This window comes from Aplidium turbinatum, chromosome 17 (genome assembly GCF_918807975.1).
Source record: "Aplidium turbinatum chromosome 17, kaAplTurb1.1, whole genome shotgun sequence".
In the NCBI taxonomy this organism is placed as follows: Eukaryota; Metazoa; Chordata; class Ascidiacea; order Aplousobranchia; family Polyclinidae; genus Aplidium; species Aplidium turbinatum.
In genome coordinates, this window is record NC_137488.1 from 18,246,573 (window position 1) to 18,271,841 (window position 25,269).

The 25,269-nt window shown below is 38.5% G+C and overlaps 1 protein-coding gene across 1 annotated transcript; it reads left to right on the plus strand.

Moving 5' to 3' along the window:
* The first annotated feature begins 3,491 nt into the window (after window positions 1-3,491).
* LOC145786276 (uncharacterized) lies at window positions 3,492-5,281 on the plus strand. Its single transcript, XM_082597917.1, has 2 exons — window positions 3,492-3,661; window positions 4,692-5,281. Exon 2 carries the CDS (start codon window positions 4,700-4,702, stop codon window positions 5,279-5,281), a length of 582 nt encoding a protein of 193 aa, XP_082454043.1. The 5' UTR covers window positions 3,492-3,661; window positions 4,692-4,699.
* The last annotated feature ends 19,988 nt before the right edge of the window (window positions 5,282-25,269 follow it).

Genomic DNA, 25,269 nt, shown 5'->3' on the forward strand with positions numbered 1-25,269 from the left:
TTAACTGTTTTTAATTTCTCTGAAATCGCTTCATTCGCATGATGACTACGTATGAGTGGTGCAACGATCAATGCATTCCAGAGGTTAGTTGTAATTTTTGAAGTTTAGTACCATTAAATATACAATTTTTAGTAAATGCTATATCTCATAGTTTTATGCTGGAAGTTTCATTTGGACTTATACGGAGCTGGTATACAAGTCCCCCCCCCTGGTAACTCATGACAAAGACAGGACTCGACCAAACATATAGGGTGAAACTACTTTACCTTTGCTTTACTGTTCACACACTTCAGTCCACATGTTTTGGTCAATTCCTCTTTGTCATGAGTTACCAGGGTGAGGGGGACTTGTATACCAGCTCTCAAACTTCTTATAAATCGTCTCAAATCAGATTTTGACATTACAGGAATGGCACTTGACTGGTTCTCTCATCTTTTTGACCGAACTCAGTCTGTAGCAATTGAAAACTCAATGTCTTCTGCAACATTCCTTTCTTCTGGAGTTTCTCAGGGTTCTGTTCTCGGCCCTGTTTGGTTTTGCCTTTACAAACCTCTGTTTGACATCATGAAGCGACATGGGCTTTCATACATAGAGTTTTACAACACTCATATGCTAATGATATACAATTGTATTTGCATGTTACTGATGAAGATTCATCGTGTTGTATTAAAAATCAAAAATGTTTGGTTGATATTTCAAATTGGGTGTTCTATAGCCTACTGTAATATGTTAAAACTGGATCAAGAAAAATGTGAGTTCATTGTATTTTTTCCAAAACGGTGTATTTCAAAGTTTAACGACATGACCCTTACCCTGAGTAATATTATTCCTTCTTCTAATTCAATTAAATTGCTTGGTGTATCATTAAATCAACATTTGTGTTTGGAAAAATTTGTCAGTGACACTGTTAAATGTGTTTTTCATCTCAGAAATATTGGTTCCATCAGACAGTTCATAAATATTGATGCTTGTAAAACTTTAACTCATGCACATCCAGGGTTGTTTATTCAAATTCATTGTTAAATAACATTGTGCTATTTTGCGTCTTCAAAGAGTTCAGAATACTGCCGCTCGACTAATTACTTTAACACGCAAACATGAGCATATTACTCCTATACTAAAATTCCTGCATTGGCTTCCAGTATTGTATCGTATTCGTTTCAAAATATGTCTATTAATTTATAAAGTTTTCCATGGTTTTGTTCAGAACTATCTGGACACTTTGCTTGTTCATTATAAACCTGCCAAAACTTTGCGTTCTCAACATTGCTCCTCTTGTGCAACCCTTCATGTAAGACACAATGTGGAAATCGCACTTTCCCAGCTCTTGCTGCCAGTTACTGGAATTGTTTGCCTATTTGTGTAAAAGAAGCTGAAAAATTAAATGAATTCAAAACTCGCTTGAAAACGTTCTATTTCACTGAACATTATAGCTGAAAGTACCGTATTAATTATCACCATTGTCATGCACAGTGCACACTGCACAGTGTCCAGGGGCATAGTTTGCACTGTGGATGTGGTGCTATGTAAATGTTAGTATATTATACGTGAAAATTATTTGTACTTAGCCCTCGTAACAACATGGTTTACGGCACCGGACCGACTGTAGACACTATCGTCTAAATGTGTAAGTCAGCACACCTCTAAATGTGTTATGTGGTTTGTTATCTGTCTGTCTGAGTTAGCTGTGTGTGTCATTGCCATGTTGTTCTCTCAATTTTGTTGCTGCAATGCACTTGCCTTCCTTCGTACGTCAAAAGGGTTGTATCGAAAAACACGGTCAAACGATAATATTCAAGGCAAAATTTACGAGAACTATGTCAGTATATTATTTGAACTTGGTCTCTTCATTCACTTCGACATTACTGTTTGATTACATCTTCCAAACTATTATAGTCTATGGTTGGCTGCTCAACAAAATAAAGCAAATATAAGTGACTTTACCGCAATAAACATGGAAAAATTTGTTTATTTTAAATATCACCGTATGTGATGTAGTCCTGGTCCTTGGGTACTTAGCCTACTATAAACTGCAACCAGCAGCAGAAATTTCACTTTGAGGCAGAATGGTGTTACCTCTTAATTGTCGTTGCTCATGGGGACAAGGTGTAGTAGCCTACCAAATAGTATCCCTGGCTGAAGTTACAGCTGTCCGAGCTGTGTATATGTTTTGTAAAGGCCTTTGTTTCATTTCAGGTGCAGTAGCCATGCATTTTATTTCGCTGCAGTAATACACACTTTCCTATGCGTGTTTTAACGATCATCGTTTGGCTGCTGTTTCCAGTGCTATTTTCTTGTGTTTACACTTTGTCGTTGTTTGTATGCGCTGGAAGAAATTAAATAAACCTCCGTCATAACACCCAGCACCCCATAATACCATGGAGTTTTTCAAAGAACAGTAGGCTACTCCACCTGTATTTGAGACTTCTTGTTATATAAAATCTACTTGCACCTTAATTATGAAAATTTATGTCTGTGAAAACTCTTTGTAAAGGTAATCAATACATTAATCTCGATTATTTTGATTGCAATTTTTGCTGGAAATACGCTCAGAACGCACCAAATTCAATGTAATTTGTCAAAATTTTCTGGGGGAGGCCCCCCAGACCCCCCGCCGGAACGTTCGCCTTTGGCGAACTCTGCAAGGACATGTCACTTGTAGCACCCTCACTTCTACAGGCCACGAGCCGCCACTGAGACAACAACCTGCTTTACTTTAAACAACCACATATTTTTGCAACTCAGTGTTCCGCAAAGACTCCACAACATCTGTAAATTCCCACTACCGAGAAAAGCTGCATAGACTTCGTCAAATTCGCCTCGAAAACGCCAAGATGGATTCTACTTTGATTCACAATGTAAGGACTAAAATTCATTAACATTATTTGTTGCCAAACGACTTTAAGTTTAAAAATACTTTACTTTTTAAACAAGGTTACAAATGAAATCTAACAAAATGATGGCGCCCATCTCCTGTGTTCAATGATGATGATCTTCGAATTAAAAATAACAGTGAATTTTAAGTGGCAAATAAAGTTCTTACTAACCCTACTTCTAAAATTTGGCTGCAATGATACGTAGCAAGGTAGCATCAATCGCATAGTAGCCTTCACTAGCCTTAACACGACCGTTTTTAACCCCATCGCAATCTACTTTTGGTTGGTTAGTTGGGTTTGAATCTTTATTCTCTGATTGACAAAGCCTTGATAGGTTATTCCTGGTAGTTTCGCATACTTGTATGTGCAAGTTTCTCCGATTTGTTATGTCACGGATAATGGCTGGTTGCAGGGTTAAAACAGCGGTATAAATTCAAAGTTGTGTTTTTAGAATTAAACAATTTACTTAAAACGTTTCTCGATTTAGTTGAATGCTGGGAACAAAACAAATGAGGAAGTGCCAAAGGAATATACACGATTTCGCTGCTTCACAGCGCCCTCACGCGGAAAAGATATTAAGACCAACTTACATAACCTTAACAGTTCTGTGTCTTTGAAAACAAGCGGATTGTTTGAGAAATACTTAACCAATCATCAATCAGAGAAAGATAAGGAAGCCGTAAGGGTAAACATAAAGAAATTCCATGCCACAGAATACAGCTCACCAAGTTATGACGGAATAATTATAAAACCTTCTCCCCCAAATACTGGACGTCGGAACTTAGGTAAAATTATATGTTTAAATATCAACATTCTTATGTATTCATTAGGATCCCGATCAAACGAAACTGGAAGACGCCATGCTCGAGTTTCACCCTAGTACCATATCTTCAAGATAGAATAGAGATATGCGAAGCGAAGCTTGTCACACCCGAGCAAACCAGGCCTGGATTCAGCGCAAGGTGGATAATAAAAACGCCCTTTTCAGGGCGAGGCATCTCCTCTGTCGAAAAGTACCGACGACCCACCGCCCTCCAGCTGAACACCGAGGGCATTACGGCCAGCAAGCTCAGCATCATCGAGTACCTGGCCACAAAACATCAGGTCCTCGTTATTCTCATCCAGGAAACCCACTGCACACCTTGTTTTGGATCATCAGTGGTGCATATACATGTGTCTTGGGCGGGAATCGAACTTCCAACTTTGATGGGAAGTGTGGACGTCAACTTGAGTGAGTTGAAAGTTCGATTCTCGCTCAAGACACATGAATGCACCACTGATGATCCAAAACAATGGTGAAACCCGAGCATGGTGTCCTCCATTTGCGTTGGATAGTGGTCTTAATGACTTTATAAATCTTCACATCCCCTTAATTTTAAATTTACAGAAAATAATGAAAGAAAAAAATGTTAGCATAGCCCTAAGCTATGTGGTTGTTGCCTCGTCCCAAAAAAGGCGTTCAATGTATCTCTTTAAAAGTAAAAGATAAAACACAAGCTATCTTGAATATAGACGATCCTTCGAAAATAAATGTAGAAATATTACAAACACTAAAGTGTACCTAATGTAAGTGTAGTGTACCCAATGTATGTAAGTGTACATGGTTTTGTACCCAAAACCATGTAAGTTTAAAATTCTTTTTTCTTTTCTTGGCCTGCTTCATCAAATAAACTTATTCTATGTCTCTTAAATTAGAAATAAAGCGACAATAAATAGTTTAGGATAACGATGATCTTAACAAAATAAGAAATTTTGCAAAATTTGAAGCTAAAATAAACTTTTTGAATAATGTGATTAACTTTTTTCTGTGTGCAGGATCGAATATGAGACTTCCTAAACACTGCTCCAGCTTTCAGTCCATGAAAAATGCTTTGGATGATGCGTCAGCACCTAAACGGGAACGGACCAAATCTGCACCGGCTCATTTGTTGGGAACTGCCCACCAAAATATTGATATACCAGAAACTAAGCCTGAACGACTTGAAGAAACTAAACGAGACACACACTCCCCACTTCTTTCTCGTCGACGAAAACTCGCCACACCACACGCTTCTTTTGCTAAAATCTACACAACAAAAGGAGGATTGATAAGGCTAGACGAAGGTCCACTTGATATTGTTGGAAGACCTTGGTCACCTCGAAGACCACCGAAGCTCATACGGAACCATTACCGAATACCTTCAGTCAGTTTTCGCCGATCCGCTTCGGTTTCTGTTCCTCAAAAAGGACTGGTCGTTCCACCAGATCCTCCTCCCTCCCCAAAGACACTGTGTTTAGTTCCTGTCCCAACAAAACAGTGTTCCAGCTGCCATTGTCGCAGTGTTCGATTTAGTTGTTCAGACAACCTTGTGCATGAGTTCAAGGCAAACGAACCTGTCTCAGCTGATTCTGAAGTTTTCAAATAGTTGTGTCACTTTCAGGGCCATTCAGAAGATAATTTTGGCCCTGTACACGTAAAATTCTCATGCCCTAGCTTCAGACAATTCTAAAAAAAAACATCATATCCAACGCATACGAGGTGATTGCTAGAAGTTCCCAGGCCTTTGGAATGGTTTCGGGCCCTTCCAATCATCCAGAGCCGGGTCCTAAAGTACCCTCTGAACTCCCTGTTAACGTTACCAAATTGCAGAATCAGGAATATTCGTGTTCCTACCACGAGCATAGTATGTGGCTCCAGAAAAACTTCAAAAAAGTGATTTTGGTGAAGGTTTTAATTTCTAAAAGTAGCTTTCTATTTATTACTTAGAACTAAATGATGAATGCTTATTTGAAGAACATTGGTTGTTGTTCATAATTGGGGCTGTCGGAGTAGTGTAGTGTAGGCGAGTGTAGGCGAGTGTAGACCTAACGCGCTGGCGGGAAAAAACAATCAGTGCAAGCGAGCCGTTTGCAAATTGCAGTTGCATTTTTGTTGACGATTTTGTTACTGGTACTGCAATAGTGATGATAAATTTTATACTAAACAATTTATAAAAGCAATAGATATTTAGTGGAAAGCGGACAAGATAAACGTTAGCAGTTTGTGGGACTGGGGTTAGTTGAAAGCGTAGTTTGTTAGAAACTCTCCAGGTGTGCAGGATGGGTTTAGAAAGGTGAAGTGAAAAAGGCCGTTTGTGGTTTGTTTCAAATTTGAACTGGTAGAGGCGAAGGTAAATTTGTGTATTGCAGGGTAGCCTACTTTAAGCTGATATGCATGTAGGTTACTTGTCAATTATCTTGTGGCAAAAACAGGCATGAAAGAACCACGTGGGCCTGGGCCCACCTATTTTATTTTCTGGGTGGGCCTGGCCCACCCACTTTTGAAAGCCAAATTTCTTTGAAAAGGTTGCGAAAACGGCTAATCATAGAGGGAGTTCCAAAAAAAGGTCTTCACTCATTTAATACACGTTAGTTTGATTCTCTTTGATAAATCAATGATGAAATCCAAGCTTCAAACTTTTCTGTTGAGCCCACTATTCATGGGCAGCACGTGTTGATGTGGTTGCGTGTGATTGGTGGAGCAATCTATCAATTAATATAATTATTCTCTATAGTTAAAACAATGATATCATTACATATGCACGTACTGTATAATGCTGCAGACTATTAGGCTACTCTCAGGTTGGTATTATAACTGTGTGTGTATTGTTGCCTTTTATTTGTGTGTAGGCTACATGTTTTGGACAAATTGGGCCCAAAATTGGAAAGTTTTCGCTTGTTGGCACGAAAGGCAATATTGAAAACACAATGTATAATTGCATACACGATTTGAAGTATTAGCAACGCAGAAATGTTTTGGAAGGTCTGGGGGAGAAGCTCCCCTGATGTCGGATTGACTTTGACTGTTGCGGCTTTGGGCCTACCTACTTTTAAAATGGCTCCTCCATGCCTGGGCAATAAGTAAAACCAAACTGCTAAACCGCATGGTCGTTTCGTTGTCTCTCCCTATCAAAAACGTAATTTAACAAGCAGGCAAAACTGGATGTTTGTGACAATAACTCATCATCTGGAAAACAACGCCATTCAATGAATTCATGTTTTAATGAATCGATAGGTATAGCCAAAGAGTTATATCCGTATTTTGCAATTAACTGCTTGTCGACGTGATACGCCAATCAATGCGGATGTAGCTTTTTAAGAGTTATGTTAGACTTCCCGTGACAGCACCGGGTATCGAACCCCGCCGGTGGAGTGAGGCACCACTGCACTAACCGCTAAGCCACTCTATGCGCTATGCGAATGTAGTTTTTTAAGAGTTATGTTAGACTTCCTCGTGACAGTGCCGAGTATCGAACACGAGCGGTTGAGTGAAACACCACTTCACTGACCGCTAAGCCAATGAATGCGAATGTAGCTTTTTATAAGTTATGTTAGATTTCCCGTGACAGCACCGGGAATCGAACCCCGGCCGGTTGAGTGAGACACCACTTCACTAACCGCCAAGCCAATCAATGCGAATGTAGCTTTTTAACCCTTTGAAGGTTGGGGGGGGCTGTCAATTCAACTTTTTTGTATCAACATTTGTATCTCTAAAACCACTGAGGCTGCGACTATGAGACTTCTTGACTTTTCCTAACTTTTATTCACCTCTATTGAGCTGAAATTTTGAGCGAATACAGGTTATAAATTGAGAGATATAAAGCATTTCTCAGCACATCTTCTGAAATATTTCATACTCTATTGATCAAAATTTTCCCACCAGCTGGATGAAAGTAATTAATTTGGCCTCGTTAATCAAATGATTCGTTAATCAAATGATTCAAATTAAGATTATGTAAAAAAAATTTAATCACAACATTGCAATGCAGGTTCTTCAGTACTCTACCAAAAAATACCAAATAACCCAAACGTCATAAGTCACCTCAACATTTCAACGTATATGAGCAGTTCTAAAACTCATATAGTTTTAATTTTCGGATATGCTCAGCGTGAATAATTTTACAAAGTGAATCCCAAGTTTTGAAACAGTGCTTTAAAAAATAACAGAGATATCACTCCTAAAGCATAAGAAGAATCGACAGCCCCCCCCCAAACTGAGCAAGACTCCAGAAAGCCCAACCTTCTAAGGGTTAAGAGTTATGTTAGATTTCCCGGGACAGCACCGGGTATCGAACACGGCCGGTTGAGTAAGACACCACTGCACTAACCGCTAAGCCACTCTATGTGCTATGCTAATGTAGTTTTTTAAGAGTTATGTTAGACTTCCTCGTGACAGTGCCGAGTATCGAACACGTGCGGTTGAGTAAGACACCACTTCCACCACGCCACTCAATGAGAATGTAGATTTTTAAGAGTTATGTTAGACTTCCCAAGACAGCACCGAGTATCGAACACGTGCGGTTGAGTGAGACACCACTTCACTAACCGCCAAGCCAATCAATGCAAATGTAGCTTTTTAAGAGTTATGTCAGACTTCCCGTGACAGCACCGGGTATCGAACCCCGGCAGGTGGAGTGAGGCACCACTGCACAAACTGCTAAGCCACTTTATGCGCTATGCGAATGTAGTTTTTTAAGAGTTATGTTAGACTTCCTCGTGACAGTGCCGAGTATCGAACACGGCCGGTTGAGTGAGACACCACTTCACTAATCGCTAAGTCAATCAATGCAAATGTAGCTTTTTAAGAGTTATGTTAGACTTCCTCGTGACAGCACCGTGTATCGAACCCCGGCCGGTTGAGTGAGGCACCACTGCACTAACCGCTAAGCTAGTCTATGCGCTGTGCGATTGTAGTTTTTTAAGAGTTATGTTAGACTTCCTCGTGACAGTGCCGAGTATCGAACACGGCCGGTTGAGTGAGACACCACTTCACTAACCGCCAAGCCAATCAATGCGAATGTAGCTTTTTAAGAGTTATGTTACACTTCCTCGTGACAGCACCGGGTATCGAACCCCGGCCGGTTGAGTGAGGCACCACTGCACTAACCGCTAAGCCAATCTATGCGCTATGCGAATGTAGCTTTTTAAGAGTTATGTTAGACTTCCTCGTGACAGTACCGAGTATCGAACACGTGCGGTTGAGTGAGACACTACTTCACTAACCGCGAAGCCAATCAATGCGAATGTAGATTTTGAGAGTTATGTTAGTCTTCCTCGTGACAGCACCGGGTATCGAACCCCGGCCGGTTGAATGAGGCACAACTGCATTAACCGCTAAGCCAATCTATGCGCTGTGCGAATGTAATTTTTTAAGAGTTATGGTTCCTCGTGACAGCACCGGGTTTCGAACCCCGGCCGGTTGAGTGAGACACCACTGCACTAACCGCTAAGCTAATCTATGCGCTATGCGAATGTAACTTCTTAAGAGTTATGTTGGACATCCTCGTGACTTTCCCAAGTATCGAACACTTGCGGTTGAGTTTAAGCTAGTCAGAAGTACTGTGCAGTTTTGTCTTTTCCTGTTTATAAATTTAGTTAACCATTGTATTTTATTCAGATGTAGTTAAGTTATGTATATTATTCCTGAAGAGGACATCTTGTGATGTCGAAAACGTTCGATATTTAATTGTTGCGTAGTTTTGTGTTTTTTGTAAATAAATAATCTTCAATATGTTAAACTTGATAACGTTGCTCGGATTCGTATGCCTATGGTTCAACAAGACAAACTCTCTACCGAAGCTGTATATTTGGTAATTACAGAAAAAAAAGAGCAATAGCAGTGGTGAGAATCGAACACGCGTCAATGAAATGACTACTTTCTAGCCCGAACCCTAACCCCTAAGCCAACCAACCTAAGCAATGCGAATGTAGCTTCTGAAGAGTAATGTTGGACTTCCTCGTAACAGTACCGAGTATCGAACAGCGGTTGAGTGAGACACTACTTCAATAATCGCCAAGCCAATCAATGCGAATGTAGATTTTGAGAGTTATGTTAGTCTTCCTCGTGACAGCACCGGGTATCGAACCCGGCCGGTTGAGTGAGGCACCACTGCATTAACCGCTAAGCCAATCTATGCGCTGTGCGATTGTAGTTTTTTAAGAGTTATGTTAGACTTCCTCGTGACAGTACCGGGTATCGAACACGGGCGGTTGAGTGAGACACCACTTCACTAACCGCTAAGACAATCTATGCGCTATGCGAATGTAGCTGTTTGAGAGTTATGTTAGACTTCCTCGTGACAGCACCGGGTATCGAACACGGGCGGTTGAGTGATACACCACTGCAATAACCGTTTCGCCAATCTACAGTATGCACTATGCGATTGTAATTTTTTAAGAGTTATGTTAGACGTCCTCGTGATAGCACCGGGTATCGAACCCCGGCCGGTTGAGTGAGGCACCACTGCACTAACCGCTAAGCCAATCTATGCGAATGTAGATTTTTAAGAGTTATGTTATACTTCTCGTGACAGCACCGGGTATCGAACCCCGGCCGGTTGAGTTAGCACCACTGCACTAACCGCTAAGCCAATCTATGCGCTATGCGAATGTAGCTTCGAGTTATGTTGGACTTCCTCGTAACAGTACCGAGTATCGAACACGGCCGGTTGAGTGAGACACTACTTCACTAACCGCCAAGCTAATCAATGCGAATGTAGCTTTTTAAGAGTTATGTTAGACTTCTTCGTGACAGCACCGGGTTTCGAACCCCGGCCGGTTGAGTGAGGCACCACTGCACTAACCGCTAAGCCAATCTATGCGCAATGCGAATGTAGTTTTTTAAGAGTTATGTTGGACTTCCTCGTAACAGTAGGCTACCGAGTATCGAACACGGGTATGTTTTAATGAATCGGTAGGTAGCGTCGAAGAGCTATATCGGTACTTTGCAATTAACTGCTTGTCGCCTAAAAACATTCGTGTTTGACTAGAAAAGTTCCAAATACAAAAAATGTTTTGGACCGCAGAGCCAATTTTGTGTGGTAATGCCAAAATTCACCACTTTCACCTCATAATTGTGTCTTTAATACTTTTAGGATGTAACTACAGTATTTGTAATTTTAGTAAAGGTGAACATACTGTTTACATATTTTCAACGATGGATTTCAACTTCTTGAGCACTGGTACATGCTAAACACCGACGCTGTCCAACGGCAAGCGGTAAGAATCCTCTCTGTAACAATGCACGCAGTAAAATCAATATTTAAAGGAATAAGTCGATATTTAAAGGAAGGATTTGTCCGAGGGATATTTACTGGAGTAGATTTTATCGAAGGGGTTATTCATCTGGGTTGATTTTTTCCGGTGGTATTTTCCTGTTGGATATTTACCGGAGGATACTTAATTTCATTTCTTTGCAACAAGTTGTAGCCGACAAAAAAAATGCATGTAAGTAGACATCGTATAATTAAAGCGTTTGAAAGCAACACACCTTTTTTAAATTGTGTTGTGATGTGTCCTTGTTTGTGTTTTATGCTTCTCTTGTCTTTCGGGAATTTATACAAAAAACTCTCCACTCTATTTATACTTTTTTGCAGTTTTGAACACAGATGAAACAAGGAACAAGTTGACATTCACTTCGCTGCGCTAATCTATTTCATCAACAGCAAAATATGCGGTGAAGATCATGCATGTCCAGACTTGCCCAAGCTCGGCTATGACCTCAATTAAAGCAAAAGTTAAATTTAGACTGGTTCCTGTTTCTTGGATTTAAAACTTGTGTTTTGTTTTGCACTTTCATTGGCTGTTTCTTTTTTAATTGACAAACGCTTTGAGTGCTGGTGGAATTCAATCTAGTTAGCAACCGATTTGGTTTGACAAAAATTAGCCACCTCTGGCAACCCTGTGTACGACGATTATATTAGGTCTACTCGAGAAAGTTGACTAGGAACCGGTTCTGCGAGCTTTTTTATTTTTAAGAAGCGGTTTGCGCGAACCGTCTGAATTCCACTACTGGCTTTATATTATGTTCTTTGATCATTGTATCACCTCTTAATTGAATGTATTCACTTGCTTTGTTTTTTGTAGCTTTCGTACCATTTTACTGGCGTATGTATGTCAGTATCACCCCATAAAAATCCACAAGGAATATATCCTTCCGAAAAATACCCCCCGCTCCGTAAAAAAAATATATATATCTCGGGGTGATATTTACTGGGGATGAATTTTTATGTGGATTTTCACCGATTTACTTATCATCTGATAATCGAGTACTAAAATGCAAGAGATGTTAAACATTCAAATTAATAAAAAAAAACAATATTTTTACTACAGTTCACGCTCCACAGCGTCAGTAGGCCTATTAGCGAAGTAAACTACATGTTTTGGCGTGGCACTCTGACAGTTTCCAGTGGTCGTGAACAACTGGTTAACCACCGGTTATGAACAAGTGTTAAGTTGAAATTGTCATCGAATGTTTATTTAGGGTGCGGCTGTCGATCGTTTCTTTTCAATTGATGTTTGAAAAAGACACTTAATCGATATATTGTTATTTTGGTTTGTTTTGAAGCTTTACGCCGAAGCAGCAGCTTCGGCGTAAAGCTTCAGTTACGAAGCTTCAGTTACGTAAAGCTCCAGTTACGAAGCAATTGTGCTTTAACCATTCACTTGAATAGCTTTGGCTCTTGAGTTGCCATTGCGGAAATGATCTTTGCTGTCCGTTTCACTGCCCTGTCAGCAAGTTTCCTTTTAAATCATTTTAACGTCGCAAAATTGTAGAAATGATGTAAAAATCGCAATTTTTATTTTAATGAAGTTTAATAAAGATGCCCTTCCTTTGAGACTTATAATTATAGCTGTCCACACTATTTAACGTGTTATCAACGGTTAATATCACAAAATGCGCTCTTTTAATCGGGTATTAATCTGACCCTTCCGAAATTGAAGTGAATTTTCCCTTGAAAAGAATGTGGGTTAAAGTCCATAAAGAAAATATTCATGCGGAAAATATTCGTTCAGAAAATATCCAATTTCCAGAGAGGAGGATATTTTCCAAGTAGATATTTTCCGAGTGGGTATTTTCCAGTCGAAATATTTCCCGCATAGATTTTTACCGATTACCCTTGAGAAGGCCGAGGATTGGGCTCGCAGCTGATACAGAAGAAAATTGATACAAATTGCACAATACAGTATTTCTACTTGTGCGTACACAAGTATGTAAATAACAAGCATTAAACTTTTAAATTTAAGTCTACGTAACTGCGTTGCACTAGCTGGCTGTTGTAAAAATATACACCACTTAGCCGAGCCTAGTGTCAAGAATAAACATCTCCCGTGAAAAAATCCGCTCTTGTTATTCTCGGATGAACACCACCAACTTTTACCAGGACAATATTTCCTAGAGGATGGAGTAGGCCACGGTAGAAATGTTTGGAGGTAAAAAAGATTTGTTTCAACCAAGAAAGGTTTCAAACGGACTCTAAATAAAAGACAAGCAAAATAATGCTTTTATTTGTTACTGTTACTTAAAGGCAACATTTTTGGTCCATATATTATTCATTTTCACGTTTTCTCATGTTACGTTATAAATTATTCAAAATTGTGTTTTAGATTCTCTTAAATGGTGTAAAATTGCAAAACAAAATTATGAATGGCTTGCAACAAAGATAAAAAGAAAGTCTTTTGAAATGACAGTTTTTATATCTTAATCATGCAGCAGAAAATTGTTTTTTATCAGCTCATCTAACCAGACAAAATTAATAATTAATGAATGAATAAGTAACAATAGATTTCGTATCTTTTCAATCATATGATTTTGTTGGTCGTGTTTCCTAAATTTTCCTTTTAAGCAAATTTTAGTGAATCTTATTGTATGCAAACTGTTTCCAGTAAGTGGAGTGATCTGTCTGATCCTGGCAACAGTTTCCAGGTAGTCAAATTTGTCGTTATTTACGTTTATAGACGCTGAATCAATGTAAAACGGATAATTTTGCTATGTGCGATTAAAGGCACACAACCATAGAGCCTAACTGGTGCGCGGAAAACCGTTGGATTAAAGCTGATATAGTATACCCATGTCTATCCATTACCTGCGTGCTTATGCTTTCCAGATGCCCTCTTAAAGCAACAGTATCAGTCCTTGGGCGATGCATAATACATGAAGTGATTGTGACCTTCATTTTATCTGTTCAGCCATCTCTAGCTGTATAGCGCGGCAAGTTTACGCTATTACACATTTAGCAATTTTTTGTTTAGGATCGAAATCAACAAAAACTAGATGCTTTTATCGACTTTCAGCATCCAGCCAGCAAAGTTTTCTAAAGCAATTTTTAAAAAACGCGACCTTCCTCGCTCGGTTCTGTTGTCTGGGTTGGTTAAACGTCAAAACCTGGTTTGCGATATCGAGCTAAATCTCTTCGGCAACATTGATCAAACTCTAGAAATATTCTGATGATACTGACATGAATTGCCATTTTCAGAAAATCATAATTAAGTTGGCTACAAAACATTAGTGACAAAGTATTTCAACAATTTAGGTACAATATAAGATTTTTTTCTAATAATCGTTCATGACCGCTTTTTAATAGCGTTGGACGCTTAATTACTCCGAAAGGTATTGGCTTAGGGATCCGTGAGATTTATACCAGCTACCTATTGGACTCGCTGCTCTAAGCATTTTTTTTTATATGAAAAGAGAGTCTGTGCAGCCTTATATTTAGCATTATCTGATACAAACGACCAGTCAGATCAAAGTAATTTTTCACTTGCTTAAAATAATAAAGCTTTGTAGAGAGTTCTCTTTGTTGAACCATAGACAGACAAAACAAAGTAACTTCCACGGGTTGAACATAATGAATTACACAAAAGACATAACATAGTTAAAATAAACTCTAACGTTTTCGACAGGTACTTGTGTCCTCACCAGGAATTATTATAAGTAAGATTTAAAATAATACTGATTCAAAACCTGACAGCCCCCTACCCAGACAACAAAACCCGTCATTTTTACATCGATTCAACGTCTGCAGACAGAATCAAAGTAAAAATGACGGATTTTGCTGTTTGGAAATGATGTGAGGAGAAGATGTCCAGTTGAGTCTCTTACAAGTCAGCAGTTGTGAACTCAGTACATTGCAGTTGATCAAGTGACAACCGAATTGGCTACATTTCAGAAAGTGGCAGAAATTGGTATATGATGAAACTGAGCAAATAAAAACTAACCAAGCCGATACTTGGCATGTCACAAGTCAGCAAATGCAGTTCAGCAAGCGATGATCAAGCAAGTCCGATGCTAGCTGAAAATTTCATTTGTTGACTTGGGCAGTACCTGAAATGTACTTGCTGAATTGATCACATGCCAAGTTTTTTGACTACCGTCTAGGTCTAGTGCTATAGTCCAGACATTATGTCATTCAGAAAACAAGCCGATGTTGTTTGGATGGTATGGTGCAATATCCTTTTCCCTTTTTCATTTTGGTTCTTTTTTGCTAATTTCTTCCGTCAGAGAGATGGATGTGATCAGACCTGCCGCTTTGTAGGCTGCGGAATTCCGTCAGAAAGTCATGTCCAGACTTGCCCGAATTTACGCGACTGTTCTTGGCGATCGAGTGCACTTGAGACTCTACCGCGGTGCGTGTTCAGACTTGTCAGGGAGTTTCCCTTCTTGGCTTCAAAGAGTCAAAGCACAATTCGCCATTTTTAGAATGAACTGATCTTTCCGGTTGACTGAAATTGCTATTTAGTTTTCAGCTTTAAACCAATGCAATTTAATCATATTAAAAATTAAATTGATTAATACATTGCTCCAACCCAAACAAAACTTCGTAACTTTTTAATTAAATGATCTAGTTTTGAGGTTGGTCAAATGCATTAGCTACAACTGTCCACAATCCAACGATTGAAGGGCTACAAGTTTGTTCTTCTCTAATCATATTTTGCATAGTAGAGGCTTTGTTTTCGTTCAGTTGTTTTAAGAAAGTTTTGAATTGTATGGAAAATCACTGGAGTTACCCTGAAGGACTTCTTTTAGTCGAAATGAAATCAAACTCAGTGCTATTTTGCTTCCATGAATTTGAAAAAAAGTATAAACCCTTGCATGCCTGAATCAAGAAAATGAAATATCATCTGAGAGATGTCAAACCCACAAGAATCTTTGATATGAACGACTCGGTTACATGTCTTGTAATATAAACGAATTTAATTTCACACGAGTCAGTTCAATCATAAACAGCTAAAAATCGATTTCGATCAGCTACAGTTAAGCTTATTCAAATAGAAATCCATTTATTCTATTCTATTGGAAATCTTTTTAATAAATTCTATTCTATGAATAGCCTACTAAATCAAAATAAGGATTTTTTTTAATTGAATGACACCAGGTATTTAATTAATTTTTCATCGGGCATTTAGTTAAATGCGATTTGCAATTTTTGCTTTTGACTTAGCCTTCCAAGGCCCAACCAACAAACCAGTCGTTTTGTTTACATTGATTCCAACGTTGGATGTTTGCTGACTGGGCTATTTTATCTACTGCTTGCTTTTGCTGTGTCCATATTCAGAAGCGTTTCTGTGACGAGAAATGTTTTATCAGCTTTCGAGTCAATGTTTCCTGTTTCGTCAAAATGGATGACTTTGTGGTGTCTGTTTGGTCACAATTAACTCCCCAAGTCGTTGTTCTCGTGGCTGATTGATTGGATTAGTTTTTTTCTTGTTTGGAAAGAAAGTTTGTTAAACCGAATCCACTTGACCAGCTACGTAGCGTCTTTACGTTAACCCGACGTTAAAGTAGCGTAATTCCAACATTAGCTTTACAATCCCGACAAAATAGATTGCGTTTCGTTGACCTGAAGCATCAAGAAAACTAGAAAAAAAAACTAAAACCTTTGAACTTTAACCTGACATGGCCCTCCCATGTTAATGTCCCAGGCATAAAATCAACCGTTTTTTACATTGGTTCAACGGCTCCAGACGTTGAATCAAAGTGAAAAATGATTGATTTGCTGCTGGGATAAGACTGTTGGAGGTTTGTGACAGTTTGTCTAAACTAAAGTTCTCGGGTTGCTTGGCCGCACAGCTGTTAATCGCTCTCGTTAGAATATTTATGAAGACAGGTCTGACTTCAGTGAAAGCGTTATCTGCCCATGCTCGTGGGATGGAGTTCAATTTACGCTCCAGAGTAGCACAACAAGTTGGACGATCACAATTATGACGTGTCACAATTCACGTACACGTCACAAGTCGACCGGTCTGAAAACGATTTTAATTTCTTTACAACTTTTTTGTGGCTATATTAGACTAGATACGCCCTAATAAAGTTGCATTCGAAGTTACTAACGTCTTTATTTTGAAGAAAGGAAAGAGCTGAATTCCGTTGTTACTTGTTTTACCGTACTGAGGCTTACTCTTGCCTGACGGTTGAAGATTTAGAATTAGATGATACAGATAGAAAGACAAGGAAGCTTGCCTACATCTCCACCTTCAATCATGTTATTAAGTGTTTATCATGTAATTAGCCCAGCAACAACAATAATACTAACATTGTGGTTTATCTGTTGTCGCTCTTCAACTGCTATGGTCTTTTAGAGACAGGGAAAGAAAGAACACAATCGGTACCGTTTTAAAAGTCTTCGGTATGACCCGACCCGGAATCGATTTCAGATCTTCCAGCGCTGGAGACGAAGCCAATAACCGTTCGGCCATTGAGCTGGTGACGCAGACACGTCTCTTGGCTAGGCGTCGAACCAAAACTCTTCGAACGTCGAATCATTCTGACGCAATGGGTCACAACTTTTGGCTGGTGACAAACAATTACGTCATAAACGACGCATCTTGTGATTGGTGAATACGCTGCTTTGATGTATCCATTCTTTTTAAACTAGAATGATTATTATTACCTCACTTTGACTCATTATCATTACCTCACCTGTTCTAGATCTGTGACATTTATCTTCCAATAATATCGACCGAGGAGTATTCTTCTGTGGTTACACTTTTTTTTTACAATTTCAGCTGCAAACGTCGGTGTAAACCGCAGCAGTGTCTACTTTTGGATAGCCTTTCTGTTATACACCTCAATAGAGCATTAATCACGAAAGAATCACGTCATATTTATATGTTGAAAATGTTTACTTTTGGGCTTTTTTGTTCTAAATAGCAACTTTACACAGCACAAACAACTGTACGATAACTCTTTAATATTTTCGAATCACGATCTTGCTGTTGTAGAACGATTAAATTAAACTACAGACTGCCATCTATACCTCTAAAGAATGTTGGTTTTTATACGATAGATAAGACAATGACAATTATTAATATTCTCGTAAAATAATAACATGTTTGTTCGCAGTCGCGTAAGAACGTGTTATTATTACTGAGCATATCAATGCTATTTGCGTTTTAGAATTTCGATTACGCTCAACTGTAGGAAGCAGTTGCCTTGTCATTATCTTGTCACTTGAACGTAATTACTTGGTTTAGAGAACGCTTATGAAATTTAATATCCTGTAAATTTATGAGAAGCTACGCATAATTACAAGGTAGCAATCATTGTAGAGAATTCAATGTCTTACTTGCGAATTTAGTTAGCACAGTCATGGATTGAACATTTTTCACCATGTGAGTTGCTTTATCTCGAAAAACTGTTTCTGAATTTTGTGAATTTCACCAGTTTACGTTTTATGGTGTTAACATTCTGTTAGTGGCAGTTAACAAAATTTAAAAATATGTAGAAAATTCCATCGCTCACTCAATATAGATTTGTTTCTGTTCTCATGCAACACTCACATATTACCGCTGATCTTGCACAAGTTATTTTTATAGAAGCTGTTATTTGATTTACTTCCGCAAGCTATTTTAATGCCTTTTGAAAATAGCTTGAGGTTAAACCACTTACTTAAACTCCGGGTTGGGGTATTACTGCACTTTAGTGTAGCTTATTGTGAATATGGCTAAAGTTTTTTAAGTTTTAAGCAACGTTTGGCACTGGATTTACAGGTTGATTAGGTTGGGATAAGACTTGGATTGAGGCCACGGTTTGGATTGGAGCTCGGTTGTTCTGTAATTAGATTGAATCACCATGTATGTCTATGGCTCTATGTACGCCAACATGCGGTTTAGATATTTTTAGCAAGCTGGTTAATGCCCCTGAGGTAAGTAAGCCTTTTGGATTTTCGGTGCCTGAACGGTTTCTGAAGCACGTTGCATTTTCTAGGAATCTAGGAGAAAAAAGTCGTTGAGATTACGCCTGGGAAATGAAAGCACTTGACGGACAGGCAAGACATCATTTTTCTTCAATGTTTTTCAACAAGAAAATGGGTCTCGAGGGTGATTAGACACAACACGGTTTCTAACTGATGACGTTTTTTTTTTGGTTTTGTGTCATTTTTTCCCGACAATTTTTATGTTAAGGAATAATCGCTATCGATGAGCACAGGCGCGGATCTATGGGGGAAGCCCAAGAGGCCCGGGCCCCCCGAAATTTTGTGAGAAATTGTTGAATGGTTTGATATGCTTCTAAACAGCTGATATTAGTCCCACAGCGGACTTACAACCCCCCCTTTGGCACGCGTGTGACGTCACGATATTGAGAATGATGCTTTCAGTCTCTGTGTCTCTAAAACGAAGTTTGCCTACTTTTAAGCGAAACTGCATTAAAAGACCGAGTTTTGCCAATACCAAACATTCAAACATCTCAGCCAGGAATTAGCAACAAGAAAACATTGAGACTTAGCTTTATTACCGAAAATATACCGAAGAAAACATGATCTTATCCTTTTGCTATGCCACCGGACAGCACCATTTTACAGGAATATTTATACCCACATTTTTGTTGAAAATGCTCTCAGAATGCACCAAATTCAAAGCAATTTTTTAAAATTTTCTGGGGGAAGCCCCCCAGACCCCCACCACTGGGTGTCGCCTTTGGCGAACACGCCGTCGGGCTTCGCGCGCTGGCTGTCAAATCCCCAAAATTCTTGGCTACGCCACTGATTGTTCATATCTGTTTTATCTTTTTCATACTTTTTAATTCATTTTCAAATTATCTGGCCCCCCCAAAAAAATCCTAGATCCGAGCCTGGATGAGCATCATAATACATTTTTTGCTAGCGTCGCATTTTACTTGGTGCCATTACCCTCTTTGGCCCCGGTCTTGAATTTTGTGACACCACGCTTAGATCACAAGATCACGCTTGACGCGGATATTGTCCACGTATTTACGCATTCTACATCAGTAAATCTAAAGTTGTGTGCCACTATTGTTTTTTAATAAGTTTTTTGGTAATTGAAAATGGTCCATGGAATTGGCTCATGTTCTTGCCTTTCTAATCTTAGGCAATTTCTTCAGTTAGATGGGATTGAGATAGGATTTTCCGCGTTGCTGTGAGATCATGGTAGCTATCCATGCTTGGAAATGCCTTCCGCTTACAACCCAACGCTCTTAATTAGTTGAAAAAATCAAACGCGATTAATTATCGGTTTCGCTTTTTGTTTTGTTTGTTTATCTTTGTTATAGATTGCCCAGCATTTGGCAGATGGCACATGGCAGCACGTCAAATGCTGGTATCTTAATGTTAGTTAGTAAATTTTAGAAGCTTATTAGATGGATTTATTGGCTGATTGTTTAATAATCACGACTTGTTGTAATGTGTGATTGTTCGTGTTTCTTTTCTGTCAGTGTACGTTGATTTTATGATCGCCAGAGGCACTTCCCAGGCAGTAAATTACTATTTATTTACATTCATTGAACGTCAACAGACAATGAATGATTGTAAAAAACAAACGTTTTCTTCGTGCGTTTTTACTAGAATAAAGGCGTTAAATTTAAGGGTAAAAAATCAGTGTAAAAGCGTAGTTCTATTCGAAATGAATGCATTTTTTTGCTACTTGTACGCTTAAGACACAAAGTTTATCGTTTTCAGTGATAGAAATTCATCATGCCGTTTATTCAAATAAATATATATTAAATTTATTCGTTATTATCTACATTTGATATACTGCCTATAACTTCATAACATGTCTGTCATGAGCATGAAAGACTAGATTTTCAAGCTTTTAAACATTACTGGCATATCATGATATCAGTTTACTTTTGTTTACTATTAATCCATTACATGGAAACTGCTCGCGGTCTTACGGTTACTCCTATTTCAAATTTACAAGCATAAATATTTCGTATTTAAAAATACTCCGTATTATCAATATTGGTTGCGCATGGAACATTTTAAAAGTTCCGTTTGCTACGACAATTGCGTGTGACAAAGCGCTTGAAGAGCTAATACAAATATAATTGTCTGCAGTTTGAAATATCTCTAACAGTTTTTGTTGAAAAGAAAGTGGACATTGAATGATGGAATATCCTTTCGGTTTTCCTTTTTTGAGCCATAGTCTGCGCTTGTGAAGTAGCAGCTTGACCCAACTGTTGTGCAGTTGTTGACTTTTCCATATGGCTTTTATTTCACTAAGACATGTGGTTATTCACTGTCACGCATGATGCAGGAAATTGAGTGTAGTAAAGGCTTTTGAGTTTGGACAATGAAGAAGAGTGCTGGTCTTCCTGTACGATAAAAAGCGGTTTAATTGAATCTATGCTTCAGGAAACATCGACTGCGAAAGTCTGAGACAGCCGCTTTTTAACAGTTTGGACCATGGCCACCCTTGAACAATGGGCAACTCATCTAATTATTCTGTATTAGATTGAGTTTCGCTTTTAGCAGCATGATCGTTGTTTATTTTACAAATGTACATACAAACGGCATTCGTCATAGCACAGGACTAGAAAACTGTGTTTCGAATGCAAGTGCAAACCACTCCTACCACAGCGAACCCGCAGTATCAGTCTAAAACAGGTCGCTTGTACTTACATTTGTGAAGTATCTTATTGTTCATTTGTATTGTATGACCAGTTTTCTGAAGAAGTAACAACACAAACCATTAGAAGAATAAGTTTGGACGGGCTCATGCACAATGGTTTGCTGAATTATACTTTCTGCAAGCACGAAGAACTCTCTGTGTGTCTTCTTGAATAAATGTGTTTAATTGGTTGAGCCTGCTAGACAATGTCACGACGCTCTACAATGCAATTGATGGTCAGGTTTTGTTTGCATTCCATGTTTAAAGGAATTTCAAACCGAAATATAAACATGTAAAGAACATAACAAGATGCGCTTCATACAAGCGATTTTAGTGTTTTTTGATTTATGAGATAAAACTGTCAAGATTTCAATTGATTAGCAAACTATTGATTTACGATTATTATCTGTCGCAGAAGGCATCTTTATCTGATATCTGCTGTATCATTATAGCATTAACCTTCAGTGAAGTCATTGTTCGTTTGTAAACCTTTGCACTAAGACGCTTACTTATAAATAAGCCTCTTAATAAAAAGAATGCAAAGGTGCACACAGTGATGGTAAACGTTGATCTTCATACTTTGGTTATTGTTATTACACATAGCTGCTTTCACATGCAGAAAAATATCTCACTTGATTTTTAAGACAGGAACAGATTCTTTTGAAGCTTTTTCCTCCCAGCTTTTCATATTTATGCTAATTCAACATGACATTTAACTCTGAACCAGGTGCGCAGTTGCGCAATGCGCATACCAACATTGATAGTGTAGAAGTGTTCACTTGTTAAAGAGTCTTATGTGATTTTATTCCATCCACCGAAGGCCGATAAATAGTGAGTTGTTTTTGAAGTGCACAAGTTAGATGCACGCGCCAAGAGTTGAACCACGGTTGCTTGTATCTTCCTCCTAATATGTTGCAAAATTTCAGCATCTTTCTTATAATTGGTTGGTAAAGTAATTATTTTTCTGAATTATCTTTGTTGTTGCTTGCGCGTTGGTCTGAGTAATTTGTTCCACCATAAATATTCCTGCGACTTGCTGATGTTTGTTTTCCCAATTTTCGAAGCGGTTAACCTTCAGAGCAGTGCATGCTACAAGTCACGGTCCATCTAACGAAACTCGTTCTTTTTACATAGATTCAACATTTGCAAGCGTTGAAGAAATATAAAAAGAACGCATTTTTGCCAACTGAAAAGTTTGCACTGGGTAATCCACTGGACTCCTTTTTTCTTGTATTACGAGTTTCACAATCATGTATAGTTTGAACACATTGCTTTGATGTTGCTGTCATATCCCATTCCCGACAAATTGCAGTTGTAAAACCGTTCATAAAAAGCATGTTCTAGCTTTGATATTGTTAAAGAACTCGTTTTGCGATGCGTTAATAAGAAATTTTGCAAAAGTTTACCGGACATATTGTTATCACTTTCACTAACGGTTTTCATGACCAGGAACATAGCTTTGGTTCTGGCACACTTGTCCGCGATATTGTCGATACGGAGACTACCTTGAAATGTAAAAACTTGAGTGCTGAGATTGGTCAAACACGTTTTACCATGCAAATGTGTCGTACATTGATCGCTGTTAATGTTAGGACCAAAATAAATTGTATGTAAAAATGTTTGGGTTACATTGGTTGCGTAAAACCCAGGCACAAGTAGCCTATTGTTGCTTAGTAGGCTACTCACCCATCTGCATGCCCAGTTGTCTTACCACGGTTTAGCAAGACCGACAGGTGCATTTGTCAAGGATTTTTTTTTCTGTTACCCGGGGATTTTTATTAGGGAAGTTTTATCCACATTCCAAGTTTTATGACAGTGGTGGTTGTTTTTGCCACCACCCTCCTCTTGGGTCACATGCTCGCCAGGCACTAGTACGGTATAGTTAAACATCCTTGTTTTTTTATTGTTTTATGCTAAGTTGCTTGATCACCTTTAGCAACAGTAATTTTTCAAATGCATATCATTTTTTTGTTTTAAAATAAAATTATTTCTGATATAAGAAAAACATATAACCATGAAAAAAACTTATTACTTTATTTCACAATTCGGCAACATTAATTGCCAATTAACAAAATTGTCAAAAGACTCTCATTTGGCTTCCAATTTTAGGAACAGAAAATTCAGAAATACAACATTGCCAGTTCAGGAAAAATGCGGTTTCACAACTTTTTTCAACGTTTATAAACGGATTAAAGTATTTGGCTTGAAAATAATTTCTCAGGCTACATGGAAATTAAAGGGTAATCAGCACCCCCCTCCCCCGGTAAATCTTCCTTTGGAAGAATATTTCCCCCGGTAAAGATTTCCCCACAAATACCCCCTTGAATAGTTCAATCTTTCCTGAGGAATATTTACCAAAAGGATGTTATTTGGGGCGATATTTATCAACGTGTAGCTTCTGTTTGAGTGAAGCCTAAAAATTCAATAAAAACTTCGCGCAACAACTTAAGGTTTGTGTTGGAGGTAAGCACAACTTCAAAGGACCCCTCCTTTTGCATGCCAGAGGGGCGCTTGCTTGCTAAGGTTTTGCTTTTTAGTGCAATAAGTTTTTCATCATCTAAAGTATTTCAAAAAAAATGGTTAAGTTTGAAGACGTTGAATGAACGTAAAAAAAACGATATGCAGTTTGCTGCTGGAATAGTTTTTAAACTTTATTGCTGATTTGAGGCCTGGGTTAATCTTGCGATCAAAGGTTGGATTGCCAAGCTTGATCAAAGTACGTCTTAATTGGTACCCACGCTGATCGTTCAGCAGATCAAAGCATTGCTGAAGCAGATTTAGCATTAACCTTATTCGTTTTTTATGACTTGCGTTTCAATTTAAGTCAGTTTAAGTTAACAACTAAAAAATTATTTCATCTACTACAGTAGTCTATTTAGCTGTACTACTTTAACCATCACAACCCACCCAGACAAGTTGCCATTCTTACATCGTTCCCATGCCGTCGAAAGAGGTATCAAAGGCAGTTTTTCTGAGCTGAACCCCGCATCAAAAGCGTGACTATATCCGAACATGAAAGCGCTTTTCTCATTATCGACTGCAATAAAGTTCAAAAGGAAGCAAAATTCTTTGCATGAAACTTACTTGAAAACAAAATTAAGGGACACAAAAATTGTTTCGAAACGGAACTTGCATTCAAAAATTGTCGAAATGTTTTAGCACCGAGCTTGTTTAGATCTAAGCCTCAATAGTAGTTGTCACCCGCTTTCTGCATTACGAGATTGGTGCTGGTATCCTCTTGATTTCACTCTCGCAAAGAAACGAAATATTTTCAATTCTTGCATAGCCTACATTCGACTGTCGAAAATAATTTTGTTGACTGGAAAACCTTAATGGCTAGCGTATGGTCAGCGGCAATGCTAACTGATCTATATAGTTAGTGAGTAAACCAAGACGATCTCTATAACAGGGAGTAAACCTTTCGCTGTAGTTTCATAGATCGCTCCTGTCACAAGGATTTCATCATGAAGAAGCTTAAATTTAAACAAATTACAAATAATTTTGCGTCGATACGACGTATTTCTAAATGTATTTTTCCAGCAGTTGAATTACATCTTTCAACTCGGTTAACAAAACTCGTGATTGTTTATCGTTGGAACGTCTGGCGAGAACGAAGCAATGTTAGTTTGCAACTTTCACCTACGTGATAAATGCCCCGGTTTAGTTCCAAAAATAGCGGGAGGAAGTTGATTGACCTTTGACAGGCCGGCCAGGGGTGAACAACTATAGAAAGAGTGGTGCTTACAAGTGC